We start from the raw sequence: 24818 nt of genomic DNA on the forward strand, positions 1-24818 counted from the left end.
GAAAACGCGATCCGCGACTGCCTCCAATCCGGGAGGTCGCGGGTAGGGGAAGCCCGTTGCGGGGGTGTGGGTATAGATCGGCCGCAGTATCCGCGGAGACGCGATCACGGGTACTCGGCGTGCCTGGGCGTGCGCTCTCGGGGGGTCTCTTCCCCGAATTGCGGAATAGCGCAACGAGGGTTTGTCGGAACCCGAACAGTGTTCAAGTCCTAAATCGTCGTCCGGATTGTTGTGATATTCTGTGATTTACGTGCGCGGCAACAGCGCGGGCCACGGCCCGAGGTCGGGTCCGATGGAGATCCTCGTCCCCGAAGAGCAGCTGTTCCGGTGCTCCCACCGCCAGTTCGCGGTCCGGAGGATGCTGGCGCGCGAGTATCGGCAAAGATCCCGGGAAGTGTCGAGCAACGTGTGAGGACGTCGCGTTGACGTTTCTTCCAGACGAGCGGGTATTCACGTGGACGCTAATTTGACTCTTTGGAATCGCGTCGAGCCCGACGTCGATGATGCCGCGACCCTCGCGCGATACCTACGGTGACCAGAAACCGCCCTACTCCTACATATCGTTGACGGCGATGGCGATATGGTCGTCGAGGGACAAGATGCTGCCGCTCGCCGAGATTTACAAGTTCATCGCCGACCGCTTCCCGTACTACAGAAAGGACACGCGACGATGGCAGAACTCTTTGAGGCACAATTTGTCCTTCAACGATTGCTTCATCAAGGTTAGTCCATCCGTAATCATCCATGTCCGTTTCGATTCGTTTCGATCGATGTTGGTCCGGAGATCAAGCTTCTCCGATAATACTCGTCGATTCGATAATACCAGATTGCTGCAAAATGTTTTTTTACTAAACACGCTCTTGAATAAGCTTATTATTTAACTTAACTTAATTTAATTTAATTTAATTTAATTTTTTATAAAAGCATATTTAGAAAACTCGCTTGTAGATGAAGAGAAACAATGATCGCCATCTCGATGAAGAAGAATTAATTCCCTCTTCGTCTGCGCCTGCAATAAAAACGGCAAACCGCTGAACGTCAATTGAAATATTGTCAAAGTAACACCTAGCGAATCGCGGTCGCGACCAAGAGCGTCGTCAAGACATGGCGAATAGCATGACGAATGGAGCACAGAGAACGGATCTTACCTTTTATGACTGACGCGATGTTGTCTTTTCAACGCGAATGTCCGGGTCCGTCCGGGAGCGACGACGCAACGCGCAAGGTGTCTGGTTGTTGTATTATCGGGCCATCTGTTTCGCACCTGCCAACGTGTGCGACCGCGCGATCACCGTCATGGCGCGTTTTACACGCGGTTCCTCAAAATTATACGAAAGAATGCCGGTTCTTTCGTCGCCTGTCGCCCGATTCTCGGGGGGGAGGGGTGAAGAGAGGCCTCCTAAAAAAAGTAAAACAGTTCCTCAAACACATTTCGCGCCGCGTCATATAATGCAAAAATCATTCACTCTCAAAGACCGCGAATGAATTTGATCAGAGACATTAACATTTCGATTTGCGACTTTTTAAACACTTTTTGAAACACTTTACTATGAAACAATGTACTTTAAATCTTTAAATTGCAATCTAGTGCCAGATTTTTGAAGCCAGAATTCTTGAAATAAAGCTCCCACATAATTTGATATATCATTCAATCTCAAAGACCGCAAATGAATTTGATCAGAAACATTAACATTTCGATTTGCGACTTTTTAAACACTTTTTGAAACACTTTACTATGAAACAATGTACTTTAAATCTTTAAATTGCAATCTAGTGCCAGATTTTTGAAGTCAGAATTCTTGAAATAAAGCTCCCACATAATTTGATATATGAAAATCATGTGGAAAATAATCGAATATTAAGAAACGCGATAATTATAATCGTAACAATAATATTTCAAACCTTTATATTACACTTGCTGTCTCATTATAATATAGTAAATAATAAGTTTATGATTCATATATTTGTTTCATATGCACATTGCACATGTTCACTGATTTAAGAATATTTTTATTACAGACATATATTTATTACAAACATAATATAATTAATTGTTGAGAATTTAGAATGCAAAAATTGCTCCAAAATATTGTTTGTGAATAACAAGCGATAAATTTATAATTTTTAATTCATTTTTATTTCTATTATAATTTCGAATTTATTTTAATTAATTTTAACACTATTATGTTTTAACAAAGGTTTTATTATTTATATAATATTTTTATTATTATGTATTATTTTTATTATTATGTATATTGAGCTCAAAAAAAGATGTATATTATTTTAAATATAAAATTTAATACACATATTAGAATTTAATAAAAACTATATGAAAAGTTCAGGCAATTGCGTTTCTGAAATTGATTTACTTAACGAACATTAGCTTTTATTTATGTATGTAAAAGTTTAGAATGCATCAGATACGATTAAAATTGTCTTTTTCGAGTATTTTCAAACTGTAGAACTTTTAATTTAGATTACTTTTATTAAAAGCTTATGCAAATTATAATATATATATTTAAAATAATATATATAAATAAAATTAACTTTATAGTTTTATATTTTATTATTAGTTTTCATAGAATCGAAAAATCACATTGCACAGACAACAATGTTTTCTTTTTCCAAGATAATCTATGTAAATAGATACAAAAAAACAATGTTTTCTTTTCTCTTGAAATAATCTATTTACATAGATTATTTCAAGAGAATCTATGTAAGTAGATACAAAAAAAAACAATGTTTTCTTTTCTCTTGAAATAATCTATGTAAATAGATTATCTCGAGAGAAAAGAAAACATTGCTTTTTCTGTATCTATTTACATAGATATACATTTACACGTACATCCATATTTTCTCAACAATTATTCTTATTTACACTTTTAAACTCAAACTTGTTTGGTTCAAATTAATCAATTTGAACCAAACAATCTTAAAATAAAACACGCAAAGTATTTTTATCAAAGCATATAAAATAATTTTGTTTTCGTAGATTGGATAAATTTTACCGTGTATATGGCCCTATTTCTAACAAATAATAATTATCGTCGCTAGAAAGCGTAAAACCATAAACGGAAAGTAATAATGTCTTTGCGAGAAATTTTCGAGAAATTTTATTCCGGAAGAGAGAGGTATCGATCGTATAAACGAATGAAACTAATGAAATTATTCGCATAAATGCACACATATTATAATAGATTATAATAGATTATGGTGCATTTATTTATTTTTTTTCCACAATTCTTCAATCTTAATTTGAAATTAATTTCTTTAACGATTTTACAATCTGACAATTGTCTTGCAAATATCTCCTCGTAGAGACTCATAAGATTATATTTTTTATTTAAAATCACATCGACTTTACTTAGAGTAAGACTATTTAAATTAAATTTGAATGTCGCGAAAGTTACAATAAAAAACATCAAGTCAAATTTTCGAAATGGAAACATCTACTAAAAAATAATCAATTAATTCATATATAAAAAAAATAATTTCATCAAATTGTAATTGAAGATGAAAACAATCAATTTCATTTTAAATATCAATAAAATACGGGTCTAATAATTATATAAATTTTGACATCTGTATATCTTACTGACTTCTTCAAAACAGTAAATTAAAAATATTCACATTTTAAGATAAGACATATTCCGCTAGAGATTTATGATTGTTTTTTAGTGATCATAATGACATTATATCATATCTATTAATCGTTACTATTTTAAAATATTTTATTTATAAAAGATGTAAGTCTATAAAATTTATAATGCATTAGCTATAAACATAATGCTAAAACTTTTATATTATTTATGCTTTTGACATTTTTGCACTTTTGTAACTTAACGTTTTAACATTCACGTCGGGATTTAAGCCTTTATTTATTATTATTTTATTATGATTTATTATGATTTATTATGATTTATTATAATTTATTATGATTTATTCTCACGACCCTTTGTAAACAAAATTCATATTTTTTGTGATAATGCTAAAAATCGACATCAATAATCGGAAAACGTGAATACAATTGCGTAATCGAGCCTAATACACAGAGTAAAAGGAGTAATATTTAAACAATTTAAATCTCTTGCAACTTTGCTTTTTTTTCAAGAGTACAGCGACATGCTTTCGATAAATGCAGGAAATTTATTGTCTCGATGCCACGATATTGAATAAAAATCGCTCGAATTTGCTCCAGCATTCGCACGTATCTCCTTCGCAGTCTCCCGCGCAAATGCTCGAGATCGAGGCTTGCCATAGTTAACTAGAAAGAAAAGTGGCGCAAAAGATGCGAACGCCGATCTCGCGTCTCGACCTCTTGTCGAGGCGTGGTACTAATAATAGCGACGGCAATATATTTCCCTCTGCGCGCGCGAGATCTGTCCGGGCAACAGGTTATGCCTTTCCGATCGAATTAACTCGGCCGATCGGCAGATAATCGTTTCGCGTTATTAAATGTAAAACCTGTTCGTTCCTGGCCAAGTAATGAACCCCCGGCTCTCTACAGCTCATCAATCGCCGCTAAGGCCTGCGCCTTTATATCGGCTATCGCGGTGGACGACGCGCACTAGGCGCCTTTCCGTAGGGATGAAGGGGAAAAACACGGGCTATAGGTGAGCCCGGGTGTGTAACATGAGCGATCGTGCCTTACGAGATTCGCGTAATTGCCTCAAACATTGTTCCCACCGATAGCGTTCCCGATCGCTCATCAGAGATATCAATTAAGGCGCGACTCCCACAAACGTGTGGATTTTCGAAATAGCGCCTAATTTCGAGTTTTGAGGATGTGACTTCTGTTCCTATTAAATTATTTTAATTTTAAGCAATTATTATTATATTATAATGAATAATGATTATTAAATGCAAATAAGGATTGATTTTATTTTATATCGTATTTGATACTTGTACACTGTTTACTTCTCCCTCAAAGAGTTAAAAACTTTTTTTCATATTGTTCAATTGAATATTATATAATCTCTGTTTCCCCCTCTCTTTTCTTATCTTATATCTTGTATTTAATCTTTCGTATAAACAGCTGTCAAACTGTCAGACACGCTTTTAAGTTATGATCCATGAATATTAAATGTAAATATATATATATATATATATATATATATATATATATATATATATATTTTAAGTGTGAAATGCGCTTACTTACGGAAGTAAAGACATTTGTGACAGTTGGTTTATTAAAGCGAGGTCTCAACAGATGCAATTTCGAATTTGCATCGAATCCTGAAGCTCTTTTGACGCGACTGTAATTTCTTATCAGAAGCTTAGAATAAGATTTGGAAGCAGCAGCCCGTCACAAATAAATGTTTGACTCAAAATTGATAACGACTCAATGCGAAATCCATGTAATTTGTTTTATTATCACGTTATTCGCCATCGCGTGCTGATCGAGCTGCCATTCGACTGTTCATACAGTGCTAAATTTTGACAAGCTTCTTGCACAAACAAAGTTGCTGATATAAATTTTGTCATCGTGTAAAGCGTCTCTTAAGCGATTCAAAATTAAATAGATCTTTGTGAATGTCAGTATACATGATATTAATTTCGCTTTTCGATTCCAAGTAACTCATTCGAGACGCGTAATTTCGGGATTATTTACATTTATTGTACACTGAGAAAAATCGTTTGATCTTACCAACAAAACGTATATGATTGAAGGCATTTTGGTTAAATCAAACAAGAATTTCTACTTATCATGATAAGACTCGATTTTTTATAATTAAATAAGAACGTTTAATAGATTTTACTATAAGGATTTGATTAGTATTTTCTGTTGGATCTATAAAATTTCTTGTTACATTAATTTCTTTGCTTGCCACTAGGCAGCAAGCCATTCTTAACTTAACTCATATTCAATATTTGCCATGAAATGTATATAAAAAACTAGTATCAACATTAAATCCAAAGTATACTTTTTTTCTCTTACGAGCAGTAGTGCCAGAAAGAGAACGCTGGCTCTCTGATTATGTGTGTTTGAGCTGCATCCTCTTCTTGCATTACTGTTTATCAGTTTAATTTCTAACAAACTGAACTTAAAATAATTTATTCAATAATCTGGATTGAATTTATGCAATAATCGTGTTTGAATTCAGAATATTAAACAGACTTTTGAGATTAGATGGAAAAAATTTTAGACGATTTGATGCTGGTGAGTTTAGTATTATTAACCAGAAAATTTGGATAAATTTAACAGGAAGAAATTAATCAGATTCATCTGGTAATTCCTACAAGAATTCTGATTCGTCCATTTTCCAACAGACGTACTGGTTGAATCTAAAAAATTCTAATTAATGCAACCAGATTTTTTTCTCAGTGTAGTATTAACATTAAATTTAAAGTATTTCTTTTTCTCTTACGAGCAGTAGTGCCAGAAAGAGGACGCTAGCTTTCTGATTATGTGTGTTACAACTGCATCCTCTTCTTGCATCACTGTTTATCAGTTTAATTTCTAACAAACTGAACTTAAAATAATTTATTCAATAATCTGGATTGAATTTATGCAATAATCGTGTTCGAATTCAGAATATTAATAGACTTTTGAGATTAGATAGAAAAAATTTTAGACGACTTGATGCTGACGAGTTTAGTATTATTAACCATAAAATTTGGTAAATTTAACAGGAAGAAATTAATCAGATTGATAATCATTTGATAATTCCTACAAGAATTCTGATTCGTCCATTTTTCAACAGACAAACTGGTTGAATTTACCAGAATTCTAATTAATGCAACCAGATTTTTTTCTCAGTGTAGTATTAACATTAAATCCAAAGTATATTTTTTTTCTCTTACGAGCAGTAGTGCCAGAAAGAGGACGCTAGCTCTCTGATTGTGTGTGTTTGAGCTGCATCCTCTTCTTGCGTCATTGTTTATCAGTTTAACTTCTAACAAACTAAACTTAAAATAATTTATTCAATAATCTAGATGCAATAATCGTGTTGGAATTCAGAATATTAAACAGACTTTTTGAGATTAGATGAAAAAAATTTTAGACGACTTGGTGCTGGTGAATTTAGTATTATTAACCGAAAAATTTGACAGATAAATTTAACAGGAAGAAAAGGAATTAATCAGATTTATCTGATAATTCTTACAAGAATTCTAGTTCGTCCATTTTCCAACAGACATACTGGTTGAATCTAGAATCCAGAATTCTAATTAATGCGACCAGATTTTTTTCTCAGTGTACACAAAAAATTCAAGAGAATTATTTCTAAATTAGTTTCCTTCACGCGATAGTAGAAGAGTAGTATGCCAGTCTGGAATTATCAAATTAATGAGCATGAAAGCGCATATTTCCGAAACGGTACACGTATTACTCTTGAAAAGTTTGTCACAGGGAATACTTTGGCCACGAGGTACAGCGATTAAAAGACGTATATATGACGCAAACGACGCTGTCGTTCTCTTCTCCCAGACCCAGAACGGAATCTCACCCGGCGAGTGATAAGCCGGCGCTGACGTGATAAACCGAATGACCGGATTTCAGGTGCCGCGCGGTCCGCATCGGCCGGGAAAGGGAGCCTACTGGGCGCTGCATCCCGCCGCATTGTCCATGTTCGAGAACGGCTCGCTCCTCCGCCGACGGAAACGATTCAAGCTGCACAAGCCGGACAAAGAGCTGCTCAAGTCCGAGCTACAGGCCCTCGCCTCGGCGATGCCGCCGCCGTTGCCGCCTCCACCTCCGCCGCCGCCGCAGCCGCAGCCGCAGCCGGAACCGGTCGCGAGCACCGGCGGGATCGGCGTCGGGGACACCGGCGCGACCTGCTCGGGCAACGGTCTCAGCCTGGCGAACCTCCATCGTCTGCGGGACGACCTTCTCCGCTGGGAGATGCAGGAGAGGCGGATGATGGTCGCCAATCACAGCGACTTCGCCGGCGCGGCCAGCTTCGGCCGCTTCGACGGCACGTCCGGTCTGCCGACCGGACCGGCCGCCCCGGAAGCCGTCACCGCCGGCTACTACTTGCTGTCACCCGAGGTCAGGCAGAGACTGACGGGCGGCACCGACGGCGGCAACGAGATCCTCAGGACTTACGAGGCGGCCGCGTTGCTGCACTCCGCCGCTTCCTGGAACTTCCCCGGCTTCCCGACAGTCTCGCCGTCGTACGCGGTGTCGCAGCTGCCCTATCTGCAACAGACCACCGTCAACAGGTCGCAGACTATTCATCCGGTGACGCGGGAGATCCGGGACGAGCGCCGGGGCGACCGTCCGCTGGAGAACGGGCCGGTGATCGTCGCCAGGGACAACGAGACGGTCTTCCCGGGGGAGAGCGCTTACGAGATCACCGGCTACAATCGCGACAAACTCGAGGAGGAGCCGCTTTCGTCGCCCTCGTCCTCGTCCTCGTCGTCCAGGATGAATCTCTACCGGAGTATCGTCGTGCCCGTCGCCGCCTCGCCGCCGCCGACGTCGCCGATCTCGCCGACGTCGCACGCGTCCAAGTCGTCGTCGTCGTATCGCCACCTGTCGCCCATCTCGAGTCTGGTGGTGGAGGTCGAGCGCACCCAATTGCCCTCCGGTCGCGAGGACCCGGTCGCGGCCACGGTCCTTCTGACCACGTCCAATCCCGAGAAGAGGGTGAAGAAACCCTTCACCATCGAGAACATTATCGCGCCCGATGATAACAACGAGAGCAACGGCGATGGCGGTGGTGGCATGGGCGTTAATGCCGGTGTCGGCGACGAGGAGATGGCCAGCTCGAGGCTGTCCGACGAGTCGATCGCGAAAAAGTCCTCGCTCCTCGTCCCGAGGCCGCTCTACGCCGGGTACACCATGTCGATCGCGACCACGGGAGTTCAGAGGCCTTCGTACGGCACCGCCACCTGAATACCTGCCCGTCGGTTCGTTACATCGGACGGAATAATCGAACAAAGTCCACGAGAAACGTCCTACGAGCGTCCGTTCCCAAGATTCAGAGAATCACCTCCCTTCGCCGCGCTCCATGGACACATATTTTATGCCATCCGTGTATACAGGGTGTCCCAGACTTAACGGATCATCCGTTGATGGTAGATTCCTGAGGTCATTTGGAAACGAAAATCTTAATACCAAAATGTTGAGGAAGATGTAGTTTCGGCGCTATACAAGATTCAAGATTACCAATCAGCGCGTTTCGTTCTCCTACTCAGGGACTAGCGCATCAAGGGGCCCGCGTACAGCGCGATAATATCGATATCGATAGAAGGATGAATATAAAATGAAAAATAGGATGGATAAAAAATAGGAAAAATAGGACACTAGTCAGTAGTTTGGACATTTTTGTGAAGTCTTCCTCAACATTTTGATATTAGAATTTTCGTCCGCAAATGATCTCAGGAATCTACCATTGACGGCTGATTCGTTAAGTCTGGGACACCCTGTATACGCCTGGTATACCCTGTACTGCGCCTTCGCTTATCTAATATTCTCCAGGAGACAAAGAGAGAGAAACTCTTACCACTCGACAAGACAGACGACGTTCCCTCGTTATAGCTGTGACCGAATCGGGTTTAATGTTCATACATATGTATAAAGTGGATGTGTGTTACTTCTCCCTCGTTAGAAATGTGTGAAAAAAATCCGTTTCGATGCCAAATTAGATAAGCAAAGGCGTAATGTATTGTACTTACGAGAATCCGTCGAGAAGGATCCGCGAGAATCTCTTCGACTCTGAAAAGTTGCTCTTTACGACTTCTCGAAATAGACATTGTCTTGTCCAGCGAGACAATGGGATTCAAAAAAAGAGATGATCGTGGACGCTTTTCGCCTCGAATCGCGACGCGATCGATCGGCTGTAATCGCTGCGATCCTCTGTCCAATTCGCGAACGGTAGACGTGACGCAAATTATAGGGAGGCATCGTATAGACAACGCGTTAGAGTTCCTCATTTCGTAAATACCGTCTTCTTTTATCGAGAGATAAAAGCTTTGCTTGCTGATATTGGTTTTCGTCGCAGGAGTCGCTTAGTCTCGAGAAATTTACGAGCTGTCCGGGCAGTTAACAGTTATAGTTACTCGTAATCTACGACTATTTTATGACACGCGAAGGCGGTCAGTTGATTATTGTCAACCGCGATACTCCGAAAATATGTAATTAACTAATTAGACGATCTCTAAACGATTAAGCGCGGGCGCGAGCACAGAACACCAACGTTAGATTTAATATATAAATTTAACAGTGTAAAATTAACTTTGCGATATACAGGCGTATCGCATAAGGTGTCATAAGGTGTTTTCTCCGAAACTATTAAAGGTAGCGAGGATATTTCTTTTTGCAATTTTTATGGGGCCTTTTAAAATGACAGATGGGGAACCGTCGCAAATCTCTTAAAAAAAAGATTTAAAAAGGCGATACCTTATTTTTTTATTTTAAAGTAGCGTATTAATTTTTGAACAGATCTTTTTTTAACATGACAATATTTACTTAAAACGGTTTTTCATATTTTGCATAATTAAATAATTATAACGAAGAATGCTTTTCTTTAATTATGTAAGATATAAACGAAGAAATACTTTTCTTTAATTATAAGATATATAAAAGAAACATATTTCAGATAAATGTTGTCATATTAAAAGAAATCTATTTAAAAATGCAGAAATTTATATTTACTATTCCATTTAAAAAGTGAGGTATTATCTTTTTTTAAGAGATTGACGGCGGTACCCTGTCTGTCATTTAAAAGGTCCTAACAAACCATAAAAAAGAAAGAACAGAACAGAATATCCTCGCTACCTTTAATAGTTTCGGAGAAAACACACACACTTTGTAACATTTTATGTGATATATTTTGTATATGAATGCCAAAGTATATTGCTTTTATATTGTAATTACATTTAATTGGAGTATTTTATATAAAAGGAACCAAGTGCCCTAGATTTAACCAATCGATGAAATCTACAAATTTCTTTCTTTCCAAGAATATTTATAAAAAAATTTATTATATACATTTTTTATAATAATCCGGTAACGGATAATGAATGTAACATATTTATTAATTTGTTTTTTTTTTCATGTGTATTTATTCACTTGTTTTTGTAAAAATGTAAATATATATTTATAGATTAATGTATAAATAATTTATTAACACTAAATTTTAAGAAAACCAATCATCGATTTCAGAAGTAGATTAAGATTTACATTATTACACCGTAAATGATTATTATTATGTTATTTTTACGACATGAAGTCTTACATCGAAAAAAAAATTCTCCAAAAATCTATATTTTAGATTCATATTATCAAAATATAAAGACACGAAGGCGCTTGATTCCCTTTATACGGAAAAAATCCAGTTAATAGAGATCGATATGAAATTTGTAAAATTTGAAACTACATCAATGTCACTAAATAATGCGATCTCTAATTGTATCAATTTAATTATTCAAAATGTCGCGTTCATTAAAAGAAGAGGCTGCTCGTTACATTCGTACATTTGTGCATCCATCTGTATTCTATACTCACTCGAGTGAAAACGATTTGTAAATGTAGAAACGATTAGTAGCGAAATAAATTATTGTATATACGTAAAATAAGGATATATCTAAAAATAAGTGTTGTTTCTTTGATTCTTTTACCGAATAATCCTTTTAAATTTTATCCTTCGTCGTCATTCACTATTTATATATTTTTATAAATTAAATTTATGGTTTTAAATGTCATCCACAATGGGAACTTCATATTATAAATATATATTTACAGGACATTTTCTACTCCTTTGCTTATTAATTTTTCCTTAAACATTTTAATTTGAAACAAATTTATTTTGAGATTTATATATATTTTGTGTCTGACCACTGCCTCCTCCCTTCTTCTCTTTCAAAAATATAATTTCAAAAATATAAAAATATCTATTTTTTAATTGGAATTCTTTTTTATCGATATAATTATAATATTCATATTTAATGATATATCTCTTGTTTTAATAACCCTTCAAGTGTTCAAAATTAAGCAGTTTTCGAGATTTATGCACATTTTCAATTTTTTAATTTTTTTTCTTTTAATAAGAATTTCATATATTTTGACAGAAACTACACACGTATATATTTTTCGCTGGGAAAATTTTGAATTTATATTGTGTAAAAATCAAAAAACAAAAGTAAAATATATATTAATAATAAAATATATATAAATCTTTTTTTAGAAATTAAGATTTAAGTTTCTTTAATCTTTTATAATAGCATATAATGAATTTCTAAGATTCCAAAAACTTTTAAAAACGATTTAAAGTGTTCATATATCATGCAGCACATTAATAATTTGCAAAATTTATATCTATCACAAGACCAGAATAAACTTTAAGAAAAAGTACAATTTTATCGATTTTTTAAAAAGTCCAATTTAATGACGAAAAAAAAACAAATTTCAAAGAATGAATATTAAATACATCTCACGTATATTGCAAGCTTTCTCAACAGAAACTCTTTTAGTATTTCTTACAATCATCTATACACAACGCATGTCTCAAGCTGATGAAAATCCAGGGGATTCACTTCTGCTCCAACCTATGATCGTGTGGCATGGACTGGTACATTTATGGAAAAATAACATGGTTACATTACTCGTTACACGCATATTCTCGAGATATGTAACCGTTATAAAGTCATATTTGATAGGTGCGCGTCGGGAATACACGGACAGAGAGGCGTGTGTTTGTCAATTAAGTGGAAAAACGTGTTGATTTCACGCATGGCTCGGGATTACGGGCACAATGGAGATTGTTTAAAAGCGCTTTGTTGTCGGGAATGGGAAGCGCGGACCACCATGCCGCGTCGAACCGTGGCCGCGACCCATCCCGACTTTTTTTCAACGTACCCGGCTGCCTTTCTGCGCTCTCCTTCCATGGGAGTCCGCGTAGCGTGCGTAATAAAAAGGATTATCCGTAATTTCTGCCTCTAATGGAGACGGGGGAAGATTTAATAAGGACTACTTCAGCGAGTCACGCTCGTTGGTGGGTCTCGTTGCGTCCTGCGATACATCTGACAATGAAAGGAGTGTAAAATACAGATTGCCAGAGAGTGTAAATAGTTTTTCGTATCGATTCTTTTCTGCAAATCTCTGATAAATGACTATGAAATATTTCGGAATATTTTAAATATTTTAAATATTGATGAAATATTTTTTTTTAATATTGAATATTTTAAATATTAATTTTAAATATTTGCCCAATAAATCTAATTAAATAAAATTTAGAAAATGTTTACTGAACTGTATTTGCAGCAAATAATTTGTAAAATCCTCTCAAACCATGTGTCAAAAATATATTTGTCGATTATAATTTAAAAACGAATATTGTTTTCGTGTTAAAGATTATTGAATTATGATAAATATATCGTTCGTTATTTCCTACATTAGACTTTCCACACAAACTAAATATCTTAATCATTTCTAAAAATATCGAGAAACTCGCAAACGATCAACGCGGCGATTCAGATCAAACCGCAATGAGAATTATCGGACATAATTCCGTATCTCGATTCGACAGGAAAGTAAAACGGACCGACGTCGAAAATGCGCACGATTATGCGAGATACCGCGATTGGCAAACCGTCATAAGCGACTAAATAATGGCGACGCGATAGAACGCCATTATTACTTTCCATCGAGAACGATTTATGGACAAAGCAGTCGCGATAGAACTCAACAGCGGCACATCGACCTCGTACGATCAATCGTTACGCTCTATAACTACGCGAATCGATTATCGTTAATAAAGCTCGTTAAGCCAACGCTCGGCAAACAAGTCTCTCTCTCGGTAGGGTATAGTCCCTCACCTAGAGGTCACCTGGACTAGTAGTAGTTTTACGTCAACCAGCAGTTCGATTTAGCGTGCACCGACCGCTAGCACTAGTCGTAAAATATTTAGATAAGAGGATCGCGATGAGATAAGATGTAAATACGATGCCTATTTTAGCGAGATTAAAAGTAAAAAGCGAGATTAAATTTAAAAATGTAAAATGTAGATAGAAACAGGCAAAGCAGAAAGTCCAAAAAATATCAGATTCGACAAATATATTTCTTTTTTTTATGTTTTATCTTTTTTCTTTTGCTTATAAGTGTTACTGTTTAGTTTAATATAAATATGTATTCAATACCCACAACAAAAATATTTTAAATCTATATATAATCTTTTCGTAAAGAAAATAGTTGTCATATTTCGCGAGATTATTTTTTCATTAACGATATATGATAATAATTTATTCAGTCGTAAATTTTAAGGATGTTTTGTATGTACAATCTCAGCAAAAAGTAGCTGAAAATATTGATCAATATTGACGAATATCCACTTTTAGTGTATTTTGAGTATGAGAAATTGTGTGGAATATTACAATTTGATCTACAGTGCAGAGATGTATTTTTTAATATTTATTGCGTTTTTACTGAAATATTCCGAATTTTGTTAATCGAAATGATTCACTTTTGGCAGAGAATTTCGCCTTGTGACAGATACATGGCTAACTTCATTGAATTACATTTAATATCTTTTTAACCAGTTAGTACTTGTATAATATTATTTGACCAAATATTTCCTCTGTATCTAAACTTTTGCAAATTTTAAACAAATTCTGAATATTATTTCCATGTGTTTTTGTCATTTAAATCGACGTTATACGTTTCTCATAAGAATACATGTTAATTCGGAGCAAATTAAAATCCTTATAATTTGTGAACGCCTTAATGAATCGATTTAAAAATTGTACTGAAGATTCTAAACATATGTAAGGACATTCTGTACAATTTTCATTAAATTCTCAATATTATGAAAATAGGTACAAAACATCCTTAAATCCTTGACATAAGTGTATACTATCCTTCGGTGAAAAATCGCGCAAATGTTTTGTTTAATATTTTTAAAGATATAAGCACAGTTTAAATAGTATAATGAATATTACAAAAATATGGATAAATAAATATTTTTGTACATATAATTTTAGAAGAGAGAGAAAGAGGAAATTTTGGGAGATAGCTTTTCTTGGGCATTATTTTCTTTTATATATAATAAATGTACACGTGAAATAAATTTTTAACACACCGCAAATGTGTGTGTGTGTGTGTGTGTTATAAAAATCGGAGTAGAATTTGAAAAATCAATGTTGAAAGTCGGCCGTTTATCCGATTAGATTAGTAGTAGATTACGAGAGCGCGCGTTCGCGTTCGGGTCATTATTTGTGCCATTATAACGCGGTCCGAAAGCAAGGACTTAACAAGGCTTGGAGCAAATTCATGCGGGGAAAAACAACGAAGTCGGAGGATCGAAGCCGTGGCGGCTTCGTACGTGCCAATCTGCAGGATAGAAAGGGACACAAACGGAATTACCTTTGGTCTCTACCTTTCTCAGTCCTCTCTCATCGTTGCCTTCGCTCCTCTTTTACTCCTCCTTTCTCTTTCTCTCTCGCTCTCGCTCTCTCTTTCTCTACAACCTGTTCGGCTTTTATTGAAAGCAACGTGGGCCGCGCGAGTGCTACGTGACTCGGTGATAAGGCTCGGTGCGATATACATTGTGCAAATCGACGAAACCAAACTCGTTACTAGGCAAACATTCCGGTTGAAAATCAACCTAAGGCCTGCGAACGATGTTTATCCCAAATCAAGCCACAGATGCTTGTCGAAAAATTGAATTTTATAATATTATTATATAATGTTATCGCCAATATCGATATATGTATCTGAAAATCAGTGAGGAAAAAAATTGTATGTACAAAATATACACACAGTAAAAAATTGTGCGTCCATATGTTAAAATTTTCTTGTGCTACCGCGTTTTGATTAGTACTTTGATGTAAAATTAACATACGACTTATATGTTATTATTTTTACAACGTTTTCGTGTGTTACATTTATGTCAACTTCATAACTTAACACTTTGCATATGTTTCTTAGAAATGGAATATTATTTTTAACATAATCATTTTAAACAATCTACATGTCTAGTTTAACATTCTAAGAGAAGTTAAAGTGAATCTTGAAATAATCTTGAACTTTGACATACAAAATAAACAAATTTACTAAAATCAAGTGTTTCTATTAAATAATTTAAGTTAAAATAATTACTATTACATGTTAATGTCCTCAACATTTTTTACGAGTTATTGTAACTATTTTTTCATGTAATTTTTAATTAATTTGCATGTTATTTTTACATTACACTTAAAGTCACAATAACAAGAATAAATGCAAAGTATTGTGTCAATTATTTAACATTTTTAGTTTGTCAATAAGTAACATACGACGAATGAGTTATTTCAACTTATATTTTAATTTAGAGTGGACTTTCTGAGACGTGTGAAAAATGTTATAATTAACGTTTAATTTTTTACAGTGCGGAATGAAATACGATGAATTCAAAAATATAAGGGAGAACAATTTTTGAAAAAAATTAATAATCCTTATTCTTGCGCCATACGTCAAAAGTATCTTGACAACAACTGATGCGAGTTAAATATATTGGTTCTCCGTGATTTTGAAAATCGATGTCTGGTACCGTCCGGAGCAGCCTTAAACCGCTGCGTGTCCAAGAGTTCTATGCCCGATTGTGGTGTACATCGGATCCACAGGGAGTTCGTTGCGCTTTCGCGTCCCGCGAGTAAACAAAAGGCGCAACGGAAGCGACGGGAACCTCAAATGATTCAACGGAGAAGGAGAATTTGGCTAATTTCGCCGCGGCACGCCACGGACAATCTCTCCGTCTTTTGTGTACGCGAGTGTACGTTTTCTCCTCTCGCGGGATTCCTTCCACTTTGAAGGGAGCATCCCTTGCGAGTGAACAATGCGTTTAATCTTCCTCGGGTTTATTAGACCCATTTCCATTCTTCGAATGTAATTTTGTAGGTAGTTGTAGACATGTCGCTTTTACAAGTTTTCATAATTAACTCATCGTTTTTTTAACAAGCCTTCGCCTCGCTAAATACTTTTGCAAAAAGTACAACGAGGTAAGTATATTTCATTCGATTACTTATTAAGGATGTTTTGTATGTACAATCTCAGCAAAAAGTAGCTGAAAATCAATATTGACGAATATCCACTTTTAGTGTATTTTGAGTAAGAAATTGTGTGGATTACAATTTGATCTTAGCTACAGTGCAGAGATGTATTTTTTAATATTTATTGCGTTTTTACTGAAATATTCCGAATTTTGTTAATCGAAATGATTAACTTTTGGCAGAGAATTTCGCCTTGTGACAGATACATGGCTAACTTGATTGAATTATATTTAATAAATAATTCCAAAATAATTGCCGGTTCCTGTTTAAGGATATTTTGTATGTACAATCCCAGCAGAAAGTAGCTGAAAATCAATTTTGACGAATATCCACTTTTGGTATTTTGAGTATGAGAAATTGTGTGGAATATTTATATTAAATTTGATCTTAGCTAGAGTGCAGAGATGTATTTTTTAATATTTATTGCGTTTTTATTGAAATATTCCGAATTTTAACTGCATGATAATTAAGAAACGAGCAATAAAAGCCCAAAACGCGGATGGTAATGCGTAAATTTCAAACATTAATTGTTCGCGAAAAAATTTTTTAACGTGCACAAGGCATTTATACATATGTTTTACTTGGTGTATATGCCAAGTTATAGATTCTCATGTTTTGAGAATTCTATAAAACCCCCTGAAGAGATGTAGACAGGAAAAATATCGGGGCGAAGTAAAAAATTTTTTCGCGAATAATTAATGTTTATGAAATTTACGCATTATCATCCGCGTTTTGGGCTCTTATTGCTCGTTTCTTAATTATCATGTTGTTAAAATACATAGAGCCGAATTCTTTATCAATTCCGAATTTTGTTAATCGAAATGATTAACTTTTTGACAAAGAATTTCGCCTTGTGACAGATACATGGATAACTTCATTGAATTATATTTAATATCTTTTTAATCAGTTAGTACTTGTATAATATTATTTGACAAATATCTGTATCTAAACTTTTGCAAATTTTCAATATTATTTCCATGTGTTTTTGTCATTTGAATCGACGTGTTTATACGTTTCTCATAAGAACACATGTTAATTCGATGCAAATTAAAATCCTTAACTTGTGAATGCCTTGGTGAATCAATTTGCACTGAAGATTTTAAACATATGTAAGGACATTCTGTACAATTTTCATTAAATTCTCAATATTTTGAAAATACATACAAAACATTCTTAATGATACCGACAGTATCAATAAAAAATACCGTAACTGTATTTTTGAACATAAAATGCATAAAATATGTTGCTTAAAAAAAACTGAAATTTTATATGTTCATCAAATATGTTTTGACTATAATTTCAAGCTCTCGCAAACTATTTTTGAGAAGAAAAATATTACATAAATATTATATAAATATTATATAAATATTATATAAAATATTTATATTAGAAAATATTACATAAACGTAAAGAAACAAAAATAGTTCAATTATAATACTCATTTTTTCTATATCATCGATTTAATAATTTATTAAATAATTTTTTCTCAAATTTTTTATACGAGTCCCCGGAGGCGTTAATGTCACATCAGAGGAGGCACCACGACGGCGATAAAATTGACTTCCGAATCCGGTTCCGAAATCGGTTTCTCGTCGTCGAACGAAGCGATTCGAAGAGCCAACGTGTCTAGGAAACGTTATAGGAGAAACATCGAGAGGCGAGCTCCCGCTGCGGGCTTTTTCGGTGGGTATACGCGCATCTCTCGTCGAGGGCGAGGAAGAGGAGAGAGCCTCCAGGCCGCGCTCCGTCCGGAAAGATGTGCGAGAGAGCCTCGGAGGTACGAGACAAAGATGAAAAGATGAAAGGCATCCCGCCTTCAGCCACCGCCAGCGCGGCGCGTTGCTTCTGCCGCCTTCTTCGTTGCTGCTTCGCGCGCTGACGCGGTGTCTGGTCATCAACACCTGAATCCCAAGAGCGTTTTCTCTCGCGTCTCTCTCGCGCCTCGCTCTCCGTCTCCCTCCGCGCCCTCCTCTTTGTTCCTCAGCCGCGCTCGCTCGGCCCATTTCGTTCCCTCGCCGCCGCCGCGTCTAGCCTTAAGGTACTCCAGGGCCAGTTTCTCTCTACCTCTATTCGGGCTTCTCCCTCGCCCCCCCCTCCTCCTCGAAACACTCCATCTCTCACGCACGCACACACGCATGCTCCCCCTCCTCCCTCCCTCTCACTCTCTCTCTCTCTCTCGCTCTTTCTCTTTCTCTCTGTAACTAACGCGGCGTAATCTAGGCCCGACTGATGGATGGAATTCCTCACCGAGAGGTGCCTCCGCCGCAAAATCGAACCAGAAAAAATTGCCGACGGACCGAATGCTTTAACGTCGCTTTTGTTGTCCGCTCCGCGTTCCGATCCGACCTAAAGGGCTAACCGCTTCGGCGCTCGCGGCCAAATTTCGCGACGAATTCGAAACGGTGCGATGCGAAGGAGGATGGGCGAGGGAGATTCGTGATAAAAGTCCGAGAAAAGGTCGATCCCGGGTCGCGGCCGTCTCGATGGAAACTACGACGATCGAGAGAGACACCAAGGTTCGACGATGTAACGTCCAACAAGTAATGGCTTTTCGGATACGCGCATGTTCGGTAGCGCGCGAGTGTGCCTCCGTCTGTCTGTCTGTCTGTGTGTATGTGTGCGGTCGAAGCGAACGAGCCCGAAGGCACACCTGTGACCATGCGAGAGCCACGCTGTCTGGAAGTCTCGGTCGCCCATTCTCGTTTCGGCGTGAGCCCCTTTTACCGAGGCTCGCCCGAAAAAAGGACCGAGAGATGGTCGGAGAGAGGTTTCTCGGAGCGGCTCCGAAAGAGAGAAGGTTTATTAATATTGTGTGGGATCGCCTCGTCTCGCCTCGCCTCGGCCCCCGCAGAGCGAGTGTGTCTACGAAAGAGTAGCTTATTTTTTATAGCGCCGAAACGCACGAGTCGAGTGTTGACTCGGCTCGACTATGTGACGAATAGTGAGAGCCGCCACGTCGGGATTAACTACTGCCGCAAAAGCCGGAGAATGAGATTTCGGCCGTTTATGTTGCGCTGCGCGCACGGATCGAGATATCTCGGGACCCTAGACGCAGCGTAATGTGTGAGAAATGTCTATATATGTGTGATATATGTCTATATATACGTAATGTAAAACCTTCTATTTTTAGGAAATTTAAGGATGTTTTGTAGCTATTTTCAAAATATTGAGAATTTCATGAAAATTGTACAGAATGTCCTTACATATGTTTAGAATCTTCAGTACAATTTTTAAATCGATTCACGAGTTATAAGGATTTTAATTGGCATCGAATTAACATGAGTTCTTATGGGAAACCATGTCGATTCAAATGACAAAAACATATGGAAATAATATTCAGAATTAGTTTAAAATTTGCAAAAGTACATATGTTTAGAATCTTCAGTACAATTGTTAAATCAATTCACGAGTTATAAGGATTCTAATTGGCACCGAATTAACATGGGTTCTTATGGGAAACGTATAATCACGTCGATTCAAATGACGAAAACACATGGAAATAATATTCAGAATTTGTTTAAAATTTGCAAAAGTACATATGTTTAGAATCTTCAGTACAATTTTTAAATCGATTCACGAGTTATAAGGATTTTAATTGGCACCGAATTTACATGGGTTCTTATGAGAAACATATAATCACGTCGATTCAAATGACGAAAACACATGGAAATAATATTCAGAATTTGTTTAAAATTTGCAAAAGTACATATGTTTAAAATCTTCAGTACAATTTTTAAATCGATTCACGAGTTATAAGGATTTTAATTGGCACCGAATTTACATGGGTTCTTATGGGAAACCATGTCGATTCAAATGACAAAAACATATGGAAATAATATTCAGAATTAGTTTAAAATTTGCAAAAGTACATATGTTTAGAATCTTCAGTACAATTTTTAAATCGATTCACGAGTTATAAGAATTTTAATTGGCACCGAATTAACATGGGTTCTTATGGAAAACCTATAACCATGTCGATTCAAATGACAAAAACACATGGAAATAATATTCAGAATTTGTTTAAAATTTGTAAAAGTACATATGTTTAGAATCTTCAGTACAATTGTTAAATCAATTCACGAGTTATAAGGATTTTAATTGGCACCGAATTAACATGGGTTCTTATGGGAAACCTATAACCATGTCGATTCAAATAACAAAAACACATGGAAATAATATTCAGAATTTGTTTAAAATTTGCAAAAGTACATATGTTTAGAATCTTCAGTACAATTTTTAAATCGATTCACGAGTTATAAGGATTTTAATTGGCACCGAATTAACATGGGTTCTTATGGGAAACGTATAATCACGTCGATTCAAATGACGAAAACACATGGAAATAATATTCAAAATTTGTTTAAAATTTGCAAAAGTTTAGATACATAGTAAATGGTCAAATAATATTATACAAGTACTAACTGGTTAAAAAGATATTAAATATAATCAAATTAGCCATGTATTTGTCACAAGGCGAAATACGAATACTTCTCTAAAAAGTTAATCATTTCGATTAAGAAAATTTGGAATGTTTCAGTAAAAACGCAATAAATATTAAAAAATATATACATCTCTGCACTGTAGCTAAGATCAAATTGTAATATTCCACACAAATTTCTTACTCAAAATAAATTACTCACCAAAAGTGGATATATTCGTCAATATTAATTTTCTGCTACTTTTTGCTGGGATTGTACATACAAAACATCCTTAAAGCAACATAATATAAAGTTTAATTAAATATGTTAATTACAAATATATAATAAATACATATATATAATATATTAATTACATATATATAATAAATATTTTATTATGAGGCTAATATAACTGCTCATCTCGTGTTTACTCTTTTTTCTTGCTACTTATATTTTGCTATTCGTTTTGTTACTTGAATTTATTATTCATCTTCGTGTTTCTCGTTTAATCATCTTCATTTGATGAAAATTTTGTTTGTTTTCTGATACTAATATTTCTATTTTTTTATAAATTATTTGTATTTATGTATGTGAAATTTTTTTATAACGCGTTAATTAAAAAAAGGGAAATTTGTTTTCCTCGAATTTCTTTATATTTAAATAAAATTCAAATAAAATTTTCATTAAGTAAAATAATTAAAATCAGAAATATTTCTATATCCTGATTTTAATTATTTTACTTAATGATAATTTCATTTGCTTTCTGATATCAGTATCCTTATTTTCAAAAATTATTTGTATATGTATATGTATGTAAAATTCTTTTATAATGTCTTTAAATTAAAAAATTTAAATAAGAAATGGAAATGTACATTTGTTATATTTGAATTTATTATATATTTTCATATTTCTGATTTTAATCATTTTTCGCTTAATGAAAATTTTATTTGCTTTTTCATACCAGCATTTCTACTTCCTTTAAATTGTATTTGCACTTGTGTGCGTGTGTGTACGTGTGAAATTTGTTATTAAAAATAAAGAGAAGGTTTAGCAATTATAAGACTTTGTTACATTTTGTCTGAATCCTTAACTGTTAATGCGATTCACCCTTCAAGCCTATTCACACGTCTGTCCTTATATAATGATGTTTTATATATTGTATATATACATATATCTTACGCTTTATAATATATGTATTTGGGGTGCGCCTATGCTATCAGATTTTTTAAGAACAAGTTCTGACAGACTGATGTCAGAGATAAAACATATGATTATAGTTTAACTCTTTGTTCATTATATTTACTAATGTTGACACGTGTATCTAAAGATATGCTTTTATGAAATCAATTATAAGAATAAAATGTTTGAGATTTTATGATAGGAAATGTCTCCCCACACAATTTGTGATTTTAATTTTACTTTAATGACAAACAACTTTAATGACAAACTCTGACGACTTTGTAATTGATGTTTCCTTAATAAATCCTCCAGGGATATAATCATTTTTCATAAAATTTCAATATTAAATATCTTACATAAAAAAGAGATTCATATATTAAAATTTTATTAAAGTGAAGTGTTTACTTGAAATTAGCTGAAGATTAAGTTTGTTTCTCGAAAACTCGATTCGTAAAAAACTTGTCGTTTTCAATGTCGTTTGTATTATATTTTTATATATAATAATTTTGGAGACTGTTGATGTCATAAAAAGGATCTCAATCTGATTTCAATTGTTTCAATTGTGTTTTTTCATATATATTGTTTTTGAAACGTGTAATTTGAAAATTTTTTTTAAATGATTATAAAATACTACATAAATTTGTGTGGCATATATTACTAAATATTTATTTGCATATTTTCTATTATCTTTTTTATTGCATTTTAATGGATGCTTTACTAAGTGATCCTATACAGATAAAAAGTGTAAAGTGTAAAATTACAATAGTATATCAGAATATGAAGTTTCGACTTTGAATTGTTATAGAATTATTATAGAATTAAATAAAAAATTTCAAAGACAGTTCTCGTAAAAAATTAGCATTTTAATATTTCGTCATAAATCTTGAATATCAAGATTAATGATTCTAATGTTCTATCGAAATTTAATGATTCGAAATTCTTCACAGATTGAATATATTAAATAATCTAACAGAGACAGAGATTCGCGTAACTTTGGAGCAAAAATATACTCATATAAGGCTACTTTATATTAAATATATGAACACCTAGTTGACATATGATTAACATATGCTGGCAGCTCATGAATTTATTCTAATAGATTCGATCAAAACTACGTAGTAAGAGCCGGAGAAAATTTGTTTTCGATCATCCCTGCTACTTAAGGATGTTTTATATGTACAATCCCAGCAAAAAGTAACTGAAAATCAATTTTGACGAATATCCACTTTTGGTGTATTTTGAATAAGAAATTGTGTGAAATATTATATATATAATATTATAATTTGATCTTAGCAGTGCAGAAATATATCTTTTAATATTTATTGCGTTTTTACTGAAATATTCCGAATTTTGTTAATCGAAATGATTAACTTTTGGCAGAGAATTTCGCCTTGTGACAGATACATAGGTAACTTCATTGAATTATATTTAATATCTTCTTAACCAGTTAGTACTAGTATAATATTATTTGACCAAATATTTCCTCTGTATCTAAACTTTTGCAAATTTTAAACAAATTCTGAATATTATTTCCATCTGTTTTCGTCATTTGAATCGATGTGGTTATACGTTTCCCATAAGAACACATGTTAATATTCGGTGCAAATTAAAATCCTTATAACTTGTGAACGCTTTAGTAAATCGATTTAAAAATTGTACTGAAGATTCTAAACATACACAGAAAAAAATAAGTGTTAAATCAAAACTTATATACTTAAACTAACGCGTTCATTGTTTCGTATATACGCAACAATTTATAATCTTCTTAGAAGAATTTAATAATTTTAAATTTCAACAATATTACAGTTTTATTTTAATATTGTAATTGTCACCTCAAGAATATACAATTATTTAATTCTACTTTAAGAAAATTATAATATTTGATTTAAAAATGTTATCTTCTATCTAACATTGTTTCTTTTCTATTCAAGAAAATCAAATCTCAAATCATAAGAATATATTTTTCTTGATCAAACTATATAAAATGGCTTCATTCAAGTAAGCAACTATTCGAGCAATTATATTTTTCTTTAATTAACGCAATAAAATCTCATTTCAAGATTTCCGTGTTAAAACTAAATATATATTTTCAAAACAAGAATGTCCTTCCTTTCTGCGTATGTAAGGACATTCTGTACAATTTTCATTAAATTCTCAATATTTTGAAAACAGGTACAAAACATCCCAAAATATCCACAAATTACATTATTCCACAAATTATATTATTACACATTCCACAAATTATATTAT

General features: G+C 34.7%; 1 protein-coding gene across 1 annotated transcript; it reads left to right on the plus strand.

Annotated features, from left to right (window-relative positions):
* Window positions 1–71: 71 nt before the first annotated feature.
* Window positions 72–10346, plus strand: LOC105255319. Its single transcript, XM_020028800.2, has 2 exons — window positions 72–722; window positions 7505–10346. Exons 1-2 carry the CDS (start codon window positions 501–503, stop codon window positions 8840–8842), a joined length of 1560 nt encoding a protein of 519 aa, XP_019884359.2. The 5' UTR covers window positions 72–500; the 3' UTR covers window positions 8843–10346.
* The last annotated feature ends 14472 nt before the right edge of the window (window positions 10347–24818 follow it).

This window comes from Camponotus floridanus, unplaced genomic scaffold (genome assembly GCF_003227725.1).
Source record: "Camponotus floridanus strain SB8 unplaced genomic scaffold, Cflo_v7.5 scaffold113, whole genome shotgun sequence".
Lineage (NCBI taxonomy): Eukaryota > Metazoa > Arthropoda > Insecta > Hymenoptera > Formicidae > Camponotus > Camponotus floridanus.

Bases quoted from the DNA above. Each gene is read 5' to 3' on its own strand.
- LOC105255319 (XM_020028800.2), top strand. From the start codon at position 501: ATGATGCCGCGACCCTCGCGCGATACCTACGGTGACCAGAAACCGCCC. The intron at 723-7,504 runs GTTAGTCCATCC...ACCGGATTTCAG, and splicing joins TCAACGATTGCTTCATCAAG to GTGCCGCGCGGTCCGCATCG.